Source organism: Nannobrachium achirus (assembly GCF_963921795.1).
Source record: "Nannobrachium achirus genome assembly, chromosome: 1".
In the NCBI taxonomy this organism is placed as follows: Eukaryota; Metazoa; Chordata; class Actinopteri; order Myctophiformes; family Myctophidae; genus Nannobrachium; species Nannobrachium achirus.
In genome coordinates, this window is record NC_137810.1 from 10,489,869 (window position 1) to 10,502,499 (window position 12,631).

The following is a 12,631-nucleotide window of genomic DNA, read 5'->3' on the forward strand; positions in this document are numbered from 1 at the left end:
TGGAATCTTATCAATGGTCTATGATTGTTGAACAGTAACAGAAACAGTGCAAATTGGCAGTTGGTTAGGGCTGTCACAATTATTACATAATCGTCTAATCGTGATTATTTGACATAATCGTGATTATTTTTCATAATCGTTTCTATGTTGAAAAATGTTCATATATTTTTTTAAGAAAGTCAAAAATAGTGGAAATAGCAGATCTACAAGCTCACAACGCGTCGCATCGCGACCCGTTGTGAGCTTGTAGATCGGCTATTTCCACTATCAATGTTCTTTTTTAAGTATAAAGTTGTCAAATATGTCAGTAATTTCAGTGTATATTTAAGGTTATGTGTCATATCTGTCATGTGCAACTTCAAAGCCTACAAGCCAAACAGAAATGTAATTATCAACGACAAATACACAATTAAATCGTTAATCGCCAATTATTTGAGTGACAATTAATCGTCATGTAAAATGTCATATCGTGACAGCCCTACAGTTGGTAACATTTCTTTCTCTCTTGGTCCTTTACAGTTCATTTCAAGTTCTAGTGGTTTTGACATCAGAGCAGCAGTCTCAAGACGGATGCGTTGACTCACACAATTTTCAAATGCTTCTGCCTAACAGTCTGTACTTGGGAAGCTCTGAAAATGAGTAGGAAATATTAAAGCAGGTGTATTGTTATCTCCCCACTTCCATTAAGTCTGTGCAGTCATGTAAATAACTCCTACTGGAAACCACATTAACCATAGCCTAGCTAGCTAGCTGCTCATCAGAAATGGAAAGTCCAAAATGTATTCATAATAATCAATTTTAAGGTACATTAAGTTTCTGTGAAAACTTCATTGTGATTGGTTGAATACTCTTTCGGTCTGGAAGAGTGTCTTGAGAAATGGACATCAGACTAATCGCTTAGAGGCTTCTAATATTCCGTATTTCATGATGCTGCACCAACATGTAAAATATGAACACGGTATAAAAAAACTCAGCTTACTCCTTGGGATTAAAAAACACGTTGTACGAGAGTTTCCGTATAAAAAATAAATTCAAAAACTATACTGTAAAAGCTGTCCCGTTAATGTCTGCAGTACTCAGTGGTTGTGTTGGGGAGGGGATACGTGAAGAGGGAAAAGTCTAGGATGTACTTGGGGAGGAGTTCCCTCAGTATCTTTTGAGGCAAGCTGCACAGGTAATAATGCAAGGTGGCCGTGGTGACCGGCTTGTACCAGCCCTGTCGCTCGGGGAAGTGGACGTGACGGGGCGCGCCGACCCGCTGGAGCACGCGTTCCGCATCGCCTTCGAGATGCTCATAGGAGCCGATGAAGTCGTAGGGCACGGCGCACGGCTGGCACAGGTTGTATATCGGCATCCAGTGCTCGTTCATGCGCTCCACGTCCTCGTCGACCAGGTAGCGCGCGAACTCGGCGAAGGTCACGTCGTCCCCGGTCACCGCCGCGTCCTTGGCGCGCCCCTTCCGGTAGGTAGCGCTTTATGATCTCCACCCCGTACTTCTTCTGGTAGGACTCGATCTCCCCGAACTTGTTCCTGTACGCCGACAGCAGGCGCTCCATGGGCTCGCGCACGAACATGAACTTGAAGTAGTGCTTGAGACGGAAGCGGATCTCCTCTGGCTTGAGCGAGGACAGGAAGAGCAGGTCGCTTTTGTGGTCCATCTTGATGTTGACGTCCACGCTCTCCAGGGCTCCGTTCAGGACCTTGAGGTAGGGTTGGGATCCAACATGAAAATGTTGTTACGATTAACCCATTTAGGCCTAGAATTATTGAACGCTTTAACCAGTGAAAAATAGCAGATACACAAGCTCACAGCGTGGCACCGAGTGCCGTCCTGCGAGCTTGTAGATCTGCTATTTTTGAAAAAGTCTTGAAAATGTGTGCAAATCTTTGAATATATGTATTTTCAAAGCGAACGTTTGTAACTCAAATTTGCTTCTGGGTGGTCCCTGGAACTAAATATTTTGAGATGGGGGTCCGTGGCCAAATACGTATCATTGTGGGGGTCCTTCACATGAAAAGGTTTGAGCACCACTGACATAGTAGTCTCAAGTACAGACTAACTGAGTGAAAGTGAAAAGGACCTTTTCTTTGATGATGGCTGGCCAGATTGCTGACATAGAAACAGGGTTTTTCAAAAAATCTTAGAAGGATTCAAAAGACACTTCTAGAATTGGGTCAAAATTCTAATTTTCAAAGATTTTCAAAAATAGCAGATCTACAAGCTCGCAGCTATATCTGCTATTTTTCCAATAGTTAAAGCATAAAATAATGATACACAATAATGTGTACCCGTTCTAAATAAAATTGGTTAATTGACAAACATATAATTGCAATTAATGACTTAATTGGAACATAATGAATGCAATTGTAATTTCTGTTGCCTTTTGGCTTGCACAGGGCAGATATGACAAATAACTTGTATACAAAGAAATGGCTGACAAAGACCACTACCAATAATATAAATACACAGTGTACTATGGCCAAAACATGCTATAGTTAATGTTGTACTTTCAAATAAAAAAGAGTGTGGGAATAGCCAATCTACAAGCTCAATCGCATTGTGAGTTTGTAGCTCGGCTATTTTCTAAAGATTTCTTTTTTTATACATTTTGTAACTACATTGCCGTATTTATATTTTCACTTTAAGGGGAAGATCACCCATTTTCAATATTGAACTATGTCATAAATATACCTTAGAGGAGTTGTGTGGAAATTAAAAAAAGGTTCCCCCCTTCTGTGTTGCCTAGAACACGAGGATTGATTTGGGGGTTTGTATTGTAAATCACACAGAGATGACTTCACACCAGTGTGATTTACAATACAAATCCCAAAATCAATCCAGTTCTAGACAACACAGAAGAGGGGGGGCCTTTTTTTGTATTTCCACACAACTCATCTAAGGTATATCAATGACATAGTTCAAATATTGAAAATGGGTGGTCTTCCCCTTTAATAAGTAAAACATGCGAGTACTTCTCACTGGACATAATAGTGTACCTTGAGAACACGCTTCCAGTTGGAGCAGGCCACCTTGGGCACGTAGCAGTAGAGGAAGCGGTACTTGTCGTTGACCAGGATGTGCTGCAGGAGGGTCTTGCGCTGCGGGGGGCTCAGGGACCACACGCTGTGGGGCATGTTCTTCTGGCTGCACACCGTCCGGATGGTGCGGTTTCGGATCTCCTGCAGGATCTGTGTCCATCGACCGGAGAGGAGAAAATGTGTGAGGTTTTGTTGGATGATTTTGGAGAAAACAAACATTCTGGTTCAGTCCGTGGTTTCATGTCAAGGACCCCAAATTGATATTCATTTATATCCCTATCTGAAAATATTTTGTGCCAGGGACTCCCTCATACAAGACGTGTGTTCTTTCAAGATTTGTTTTGAAAATGGCATAATCTACAAGTGCACAAGAAATCACATCACAAATCGCGATGTGGTGTAAGCTCGTAGATCTGCCATTTTCAAATAGCTGATGTATATATTGTTGGTTTAAAGTGGTTAAACAGATTGCTATATTAACCAATTTTGCTGGGGAGCCCCTTTGAGGACCCCTGGACCCCACTTAGAGAATCACTGTTCTAGTTTGTCTAAATGTATATTATATTAACACAATCTAAAACGATGTGCTGTTAAGGCTGGGAACTTTTCTGTTGTGGGTAAGGTTTGAAAGTCCAGGCTTTTTTAAAACACTTTCAACCTGGCATCCTTATTTTGGGCACATATATTATACTGTCAACATGTTATGAACTTATACACTGGCTATTTTCCCTATTCACTGTACGACCAAGTATATAGGGCTTAACCACCAACCCTATATTCTTTGTTGACTGATGTCCCCCCCAGGCCCTATACTTGGTACACTCCTTTTACCCTCAACAACACCAAACCTCTTCAGTCCTCTCTGATAATAACCGATCTGCGAGCTCAAAGTGTTGTGTTACGATGAATTGTGAGCTTGTAGATGGGTTATTTTGGCTCAATGTTGGCCCCAGAATAGCAGGGACACAAGGGTTGGTGTGGTTAGGTGGTGGCTACATTGACAGCAGTTTAACTGAAGAGTTACATATTAGTCTCATGCAAAAGCAAATGTGTCGAGTGTATTTTATTTGTTGCAGCGGTGGAATGTAAGCCAAGTATGTTTATGCAAGTTCTGTGTTGTCGACTTATTTAAAATAGGCCTACAATTTAGAGGTACTTTACTCGTCGAGTATTTCTATTGCTACTTTATAGTTATACTCCACAATACTTATTTCAGAGGGAAATATTGTATGTTTTAGACAGCAGTATATTAATTCCCTTTGTGCCTGCTGCAAAACAAAGTGATTAACCCTACCATTAATAATTAATAATTACAGACAGTGTAATAACATCTGAAAATGGCACATTTTCTGTGCAATAATGACTAAATACGTTTGTTTGCTACTTACAAGGAGCTACTTTCAAGAATCAAGGATCTCAAATATCATAGTCATACAGCCAGGTAAAACTTAGCCAATGTTTGTGCGGAATGTTGATGCTAATGCTTTTGTACTTTGACTACGATATGTTCAATTATGAAAGCAGGACTTTTACTTGTAACAAAGTATTGTGAAGTGAACTTTTAAAGCAGCCTACTTTTATTAAAGTAGCCAAATATGAAAGATCTGATCTGAGTTGCTTCTTCCAGGCCAGCAGCACTGTCTGGTTTTGCAGTACAGTAGTAGACGCGAGGCTACAGCGATGGATGGATCGCTGCCTGCCTGCCTAATCCATCGTTGCCTACCTGGGACTCCGTGTCCGCGGACGGGTCGTGGGGCCGGGCTTGCCTGATGTAGTCGGCCCGCTGTAGCAGTTTGTTGCCGTTGTTGTTGTTGTTCCCCCGGGGCGGAGGAGTCTCCACGCTGTTCAGCATTCCTTTCTCGATCATGAGCAGCAGGCCTCCGGACGCGACGATCACGGCGAACGTCAGCACCGACGGCAGCACGGCGGAGCCGCGGCGGAACGAGCCGCCGCCGCCGCCTGGCGCCCCGACGGCCGCTCTGAAGTTCACCACCGAGCCGCTCCTCGTCGAGCCGCCGCCGCCGGGCCTCTTCATCATCATCATCATCATCGCCGCGTCCTGCTTTCGAGGAAGCATCTGTTTGTTTGTTTCTCACCCCGAGTTGTTGCTTTCTTTTGCGGTGTTTTTTCTCAGCGGAGGAAGAAGGAATGGAGTGTCGGTTATCCTCCACGTAGGCTGCCCATAGTTGAGACTGAGAGAGAGGAGGCTGACTGTAGTGTGGAGGTCTACTCTACACTACAGACTCTACTAACCTCGCCCACCAGACTCTACAACTCTACGTCTTCGCAGAAAAAAAAAAGCTGATCTCCAAGACCACAACGCGTCACTGACGCGACGCTTTTTGGTATTGTAGATCAGCTGTGTTTTTATCCCCTCCCGCCCCTCCCGCCCCCGGCCCGCGACACCGCCGTACGACGGAGCATAAATGAAGCATATAAGAAAGTTGAAGTTGTGCCTAATAACCATAGCTAATAACTCTTAACTGTGGTTGTTGTGCCCCCAGCGGAATTGTGGGAGTTGTAGTTTTTTTTTCTCGAATCATAGGCTACAGGGCATTTTGATAAGCAGTATTACATTATTGCAAGTTTATAATGCCCATGCCCAATGCCCATATAGGATTAATGTCAGTTTTACTGTCGCCTAAAATGGCAAAGGATTTTGTATGCCGCTTTAATATAGGCCTATCAAGCTATCACACAACTAAATAAATCGTGAAACACGATGTTTTATTGGTGGAAAGGATCACTAATAGTCTAATATGCCTATTCCATTTCCATGTGAATGAGTGAGTTATCGATTGATTTTTGATTGATTGGTTGATTGGATTGATTAGATAGGAATAAGTAGGCCTACAGGACAGTACAGTTCAGAATCAGATACAAGGTCTACTAAAAGGATTTGGACCACAAGAAAGCGCAATGGCTTGTTTGCATTGGGGTTCCCTTCATTTGCGTAGGACCTACATTATTGATTTGGCAACACTCAAAATACACGTTTTTGCGTTTTTTTTTTTTTTTTTTTTTGCAAATCTAATCCAGGCAGGATTTTTTAAATTGGCAATTGGGAATGTTGTTAAGCATGAGCACCGAATGAACACATTTGCCTAAAGTTTTGAGACCATTGTGCAGTGCAGTAGGTGGCACTGTAGGTCCTAGGTCTGCTGTGCCACCCTGTTGATTGGATTGGATTCAACGTCGGCTTTAATAGCTGGAGAGGAACTGGTCAGAAATCATCAATTTCGTGCACTTGGTGAAAAGTTTTTGATTTTTGGTATGGTGTTAGGTATGGGTATAAGGTTTTCAAAAACCATCGCAAACAAGTTGGGCACGCCCCCTAGTGGTCTGTTTGCAATGAATCAAATATTAGATACTTCAGTATATGGTTGAAACCCCAAATAATTGATAAAAGAGATTTTTCAATGGATTCTGTTACTATTGGGTATGATGAACAACATACTAAAAGTTTATGAAAAAATAACTACCGGAAAGGTGTCATTTTCAAGATGGCGTCCACGATGGCTGCCGGGAGCTGAAAATGCCTATAAACTGGGTTTTAATGTGTAAAAATTCATAATAAATCTGCACTTGGTGAAAAGTTTTAGATTTTTGGTATGGTGTTAGGTATGGGTATAAGGTTTTCAGAAACCATCGCAAACAAGTTGGGCACGCCCCCTAGTGGTCTGTTTGCAATGAATCAAATATTATATACGTCAGTATATGGTTGAAACCCCAAATAATTGATAAAAGAGATTTTTCAATGGATTCTGTTACTATTGGGTATGATGAACAACATACTAAAAGTTTATGAAAAAATAACTACCGGAAAGGTATCATTTTCAAGATGGCGTCCACGATGGCTGCCGGGAGCTGAAAATGCCTATAAACTGGGTTTTAATGTGTAAAAATTCATAATAAATCTGCACTTGGTGAAAAGTTTTTGATTTTTGGTATGGTGTTAGGTATGGGTATAAGGTTTTCAAAAACCATCGCAAACAAGTTGGGCACAAGTTGGGGTTTCAACCATGTACTGACCAATCTACTATTGAATTAATTGCAGACCGACCACTAGGGGGCGTGCCCAACTTGTTTGCGATGGTTTTTGAAAACCTTTTACCCATACCTAACACCATACCAAAAATCAAAAACTCTTCATCAAGTGCAGATTTATTATGAATTTTTACACATTAAAACCCAGTTTATAGGCATTTTCAGCTTCCGGCAGCCATCGTGGACGCCATCTTGAAAATGACACCTTTCCGGTAGTTATTTTTTCATAAACTTTTAGTATGTTGTTCATCATACCCAATAGTAACAGAATCCATTGAAAGATCTCTTTTATCAATTATTTGGGGGTTTAACCATATACTGACATATCTAATATTTGATTCATTGCAAACAGACCACTAGGGGGCGTGCCCAACTTGTTTGCGATGTTTTTTGAAAACCTTATACCCATACCTAACACCATACCAAAAATCAAAAACTCTTCATCAAGTGCAGATTTATTATGAATTTTTACACATTAAAACCCAGTTTATAGGCATTTTCAGCTCCCGGCAGCCATCGTGGACGCCATCTTTAAAATGGTGCCTTTCCGGTAGTCATTTTTTCCAGAATTTTTAGTATGTTGTTTATCATACCCAATAGTAACAGAATCCATTGAAAAATCTCTTTTATCAATTATTTGGGGTTTTAACCATATACTGAAGTATCTAATATTTGATTCATTGCAAACAGACCACTAGGGGGCGTGCCCAACTTGTTTGCGATGGTTTTTGAAAACCTTATACCCATACCTAACACCATACCAAAAATCAAAAACTTTTCACCAAGTGCACGAACTTTACCAGTTCCTCTCCAGCTATAATAAAAAGAAAGAATGAGATTCTACTCATTAAAGAGAGTATTGGAGCATTCATTGTGGTAAAAATAAAAACGTCACATATATGGAAAGGATTCCAAATCCTTATTTTAACACCAGGTTCTTGCGTTTTGTTAAACCATTGAATAGGTGGAGTAGGTTTAAACTGCCACCTATGTTTCCTACAAATTTGAAATGATTAGATTATAATTGAGATTATTATAATACTTAGGCCTACTTCACACTTAAAGGAGTAGTTCACGTTCACCCCCAAAATTGTATCTATCACAGATAAAAAATAATATCTGTGATAGATTTTTTTATCTGTAGGCCTATCTACCATCCACTTGAATGGAAAAATATCTGGAGAAAGAGATTTTTTAATCTGTTATCTGGCCCAGTGAGAATGGGCCTTAATAGTCATATATTAGCCTTGATGATGTCTATGTGCAAATAGTGTGGATGGAATAATGTATAGCTCCCCAAAAAACATACTAAATGTCAAAATGAAGGTGTTGAAAATGGTTCATTCTGTTGCCTTTCTGCCACAACAGCGCCATCTAGCGCGTCAATGGCCCAGGTCTTCGCCCATCTCTATTCGACCTCCCTGGATCGTTTCAGGACTCGGGGTATATCGAGACAGGTTAAAAATCGATAGAACTGCAGAAATGTATAACAGTCATCATCTTCCCATTAATATGCTAATAGCAGCAAGCAAACACAGCGGGGGACCCGCATAGTGCCTTGGCTTTTCCCCCCAACACCATACGGACATCAACAACCCTTCATCGTGACAAAGACGGTTCAGTTCGCCGTCTCCAATCCATCCAGCCACACCCTCCTCTCTCTCTCTCTCTCACGCGTGTGTGCAGCTGTGAGTGTGTGCGCAAGAAGGGCTGCCTGTCTGTGCGCGCGCCCCGGTCTGTGTGCGTGCGTCGCCGTGGAGAGAGAGAGAAAGAGAGAGAGAGTGGAGCCGCCGCAGCATCAGCAGCCAGGCAGGCAAGGCATCGAGGATCGAGCGACACACAAAAGACGCGCAGAGCAAAGAGCCGTGGCGTTAACATAGCAGCAGCACCCATCACTGGTCTGGTCTGGTCTGGTCTGGACCCCCTCCGGACCCCCCAGCGCTCCAAGACTGGACGGCTGGACCGCATCGCATCATCAAAGGTATGAGTCTTTGGCAGCATGATGCGCGTTTGTTTATGAATGAACACCAGAACCCAGGCGTCATCTGCATCAAGCCTATGATGACCTTGTCACTATTATATAGTCTATACCTCTTCATGTCCATGTACCTGCATCGTTCCATCCTTCACAGATCCACGCACGCGCGCGCACACACACACACACACGTGTGTGTGTGTGTGTGTGTGTGTGTGTGTGTGTGTGTGTGTGTGTGTGTGTGTGTGTGTGTGTGTGTGTGTGTGTGTGCACGCACGCGCGCTGCATGTGGGCTGGGACTTGTCATTTGATCTGATCATGAAATTCGCCTATAGATGTCAATGGGGCCTGACTGAGCCTAGCCTAATTGGCCATGTCCATTCACATTTCGTTTATGACTGTTTATGACTGTTTGTCATATATCATGGTGTAAACCCCTAAAGGCCACAGATTCTTTTGTTCTCCCGTGCGTCTTTTCGCCTGCGATTAATAGATGGCCATTATATGGTCTGCTATTTACGGTTAACATGTCTAGCTGCCCATGTCTGCAGGCCTAATATATTGACATCTTGATTCCATTGTGTCTATGACCATAACGTTCTGTCACTGACAGTTGCCAGGTCTCCAACAACCGAATGATTCGGTCGAGTCCATTTTCACGCATCTGGATATTTGTGTCAGCTGGAATCCTCCATGCATGCAAAGGCAGGCAGGCCTACAGTAATAAATCATGGCGTGGGTTTACGACGTGCGTGACATTTAGATTAAGATTTTTTTGTTGTTGTAATCCCTCCAGTCCAAACTAACGCTTTTTATATGGTTAAGCGTGGCGTGATTTCGCTCTGGCGTTCGTTGATAATAATGACACCTGATTGTTCTGGACTGTGATTCGCATTACACCGGATCAGGCCAGGGAGAATAAATGGCATTCCACCAGAAATTAATTTATTAATGGGAGAATTAATTCCTGCAGGCGTTGCAGTCGTGTTAGGCTAAACCTGGTTTGGTTGCCATAGGTTTCAGTAGAAAGTAGCCTAGTAGCCTATTTGGGCTAACTGTCATATTTGCGTCTATTTGGGCTAACTGTCATATTCACATCTGTCTTAGCCAGGCCTATGCCTAAAATACGAGCATTTCTGCACATGGTCATAGTCATACAATAGGCTACAATGACTCTATGCTTAATTGTCATCACTATATGCAAATGGTTTTCCAAAGTTTTGTTGAAATCAGCTTTTCCTGTGTTTTTTATGCACATGGGAAGTGTTAATTTTCATCTACAGTATATGAATACATGGGGGCACAGCCAAACTGCATTGATTGATTGATTGATTGATTGAAGACTTTATTAGAAGTTTGCATAGGAAAAGGCACAGTTTCATGACAGTTCACTGGTACAAGGTCTACTAAAAGGAGATCCTAGAAAAGACTAAGCTTATTTCCACAGGAAACCATTAAAGTATCTCATGAGTGAATGCAGGAGTGAATTGAAAAATAATTAGGCTACATATAGAATTACTGTAGCCGAGATGCAGAGAATCTGAGTCACTGATTGATTTCTACTCCCCCAGCTTAAACATTATACTTGCCAGGCATATCATTGCAAATCAGAAATGGATCTCTCATCTCTGTGCATGAACTATTCTGCTTCTCAAGGACAAGAGTGATAATTTATAAACTTTTTGAACACCCCTTGAAGGCTTGATACCTGACCATTTGACCATTAACAAAGGACAACATACGTGCGTGCGTGCGCATGCATGCATGTTTTTGACATATAGACCGAATTTGAGGACAAATGTACATGAAAGCAGTAGATAAACTTGTGTCTCAAATTATTTAAAATAATTAAGCCAGTTTAAGGTGGGGATTGGGGTTAGTGTAAAGCCGGCCATACATTACACGATAATCGGGCCCGTTTCAGTCGGAGGCAGCCCGATTGTCGGGGGGGTAATTAAATAGCCCGATTATCGGGTAGTGTAGGGCTAGCCTGACTGCTAGCGTCAGACTCAATCACACACTTCGTTTTGGGATTGAGTCTGAGCCTGGGGACGGAGATTCTACTTCAGCGGGGGCGGGGTAAAGCCTATTGACGTCACACACACACATACACACACACACACACGCTTAGAGCCCCCGACGGCGAGTCACGGCGACATGGCGTGACATTGCAAAAATACGTTATTTCTCATAACATATTATATGACTGCATGTTTACGTTAGTGCAAAATGGTATTAAAACGTAATGAAACGGCACTATTGTATAATTTATTAAAAGAATTCGAGTCGAATCTGACTCCGCCATGACAGTTTTCACGGACCAATCAGAGTCCACTAGCGGCTCACGTGGGCAGAAGAGCACCAATCAGAGTCCACTACGCACTCTCACGTGGACAGAACAGCTCCGAAGGGAGGGGGCTGGGACCGGACCAGCCTACCACGTGCCTCAAGTCTACAGCCCTGATTGGCCCATTCAATGCGCCCGCTCTTTGGGCGCGCTTGAAATAGAATAAAATATCTCCGGGTTCAGTCCACACTACACACCACCCACCAACAGGGGGTGGTGATGTGTGGACTGAAGTATCTAGCCTGACACTTCAGTCCGCACATCACCCCCCCCTGCTGGTGGGTGGTGTGTAGTGTGGACTGAAGCTGCACGTATTTTAATCTATTTCGAAGGCGCCTTTAGAGCGGGCGCTTTGAATGGGCCAATCAGGGTTGTATGCTTGGGGCACGTGGTGATTTCTCCCTCCTGCGCTCCGGTCCCAGCCCCCTCCAAACAGAGCTCTTGAGCTCACGTGAGACTTGCTCGTGGACTCTGATTGGTGTCCTCTGCCCACGTGAGAGTCTAGTGGACTCTGATTGGTCCGTGAAAACTGTCATGGCGGAGTCAGACTCGACTCGGATTATTTTAATAAACTATGAAATAGTGCCGTTTCCTCACGTTTTAATACCATTTTGCACTAACGTAAACATGCAGACATATAATATGTTATGAGAAATAACGTATTTTTGCAATGTCACGCCACGTCGACGTCGCGCGGCGTGTGTGTGTGTGTATGTGTGTGTGTGTGTGTGTGTGTGTGTGTGTGTGTGACGTCAATAGGCTTTAGCCCGCCCACGCCGAAATAGAATCTGCCCTGGTAATCTCAGACTCTCCCGGAGTGAAACGTAGTGAACGTAGTGTGAGATGTCTGGCGCTCGCAGTCAGGCAATGAAGTATCAGGCTAGTGTAGGGCCAGCTTAAGGCGATATGGCATGTAAATGAATGAAGTAAATGCAACTGTGTGTGTGTGTGTGTGTGTGTGTGTGTGTGTGTGTGTGTGCGTGCACGTGCTTGCGTGCGTGTTCGCTCGCACGCTTTTGAGTGTGCATGAGAGGGAGATTGTGTGTTAGTGGGCAAAGGAGTGCTGAGTCATGCACATTATTACACTTTGAACTGGGCAACATTTACTGTAAAACATACATTCATTTCAGCACCACTTGTTGTGTCTGGCCTTGACTGCTGGTTCCGTCCATAGAGTTATAATAAGAATAGAGAGGACACCAGATATCCCCGCCCGTCCACTT

General features: G+C 43.0%; 1 protein-coding gene across 1 annotated transcript; it reads right to left on the reverse strand.

The window, feature by feature from the left end:
- Positions 1 to 541: 541 nt before the first annotated feature.
- On the reverse strand, positions 542 to 5,204 carry chst14 (carbohydrate (N-acetylgalactosamine 4-0) sulfotransferase 14). Its single transcript, XM_080725559.1, is given in 4 exon segments — positions 542 to 1,466; positions 1,468 to 1,700; positions 2,998 to 3,189; positions 4,763 to 5,204. Coding segments are annotated over 4 exon segments (1,185 nt in total). The 5' UTR covers positions 5,117 to 5,204; the 3' UTR covers positions 542 to 1,060.
- Positions 5,205 to 12,631: the final 7,427 nt, after the last annotated feature.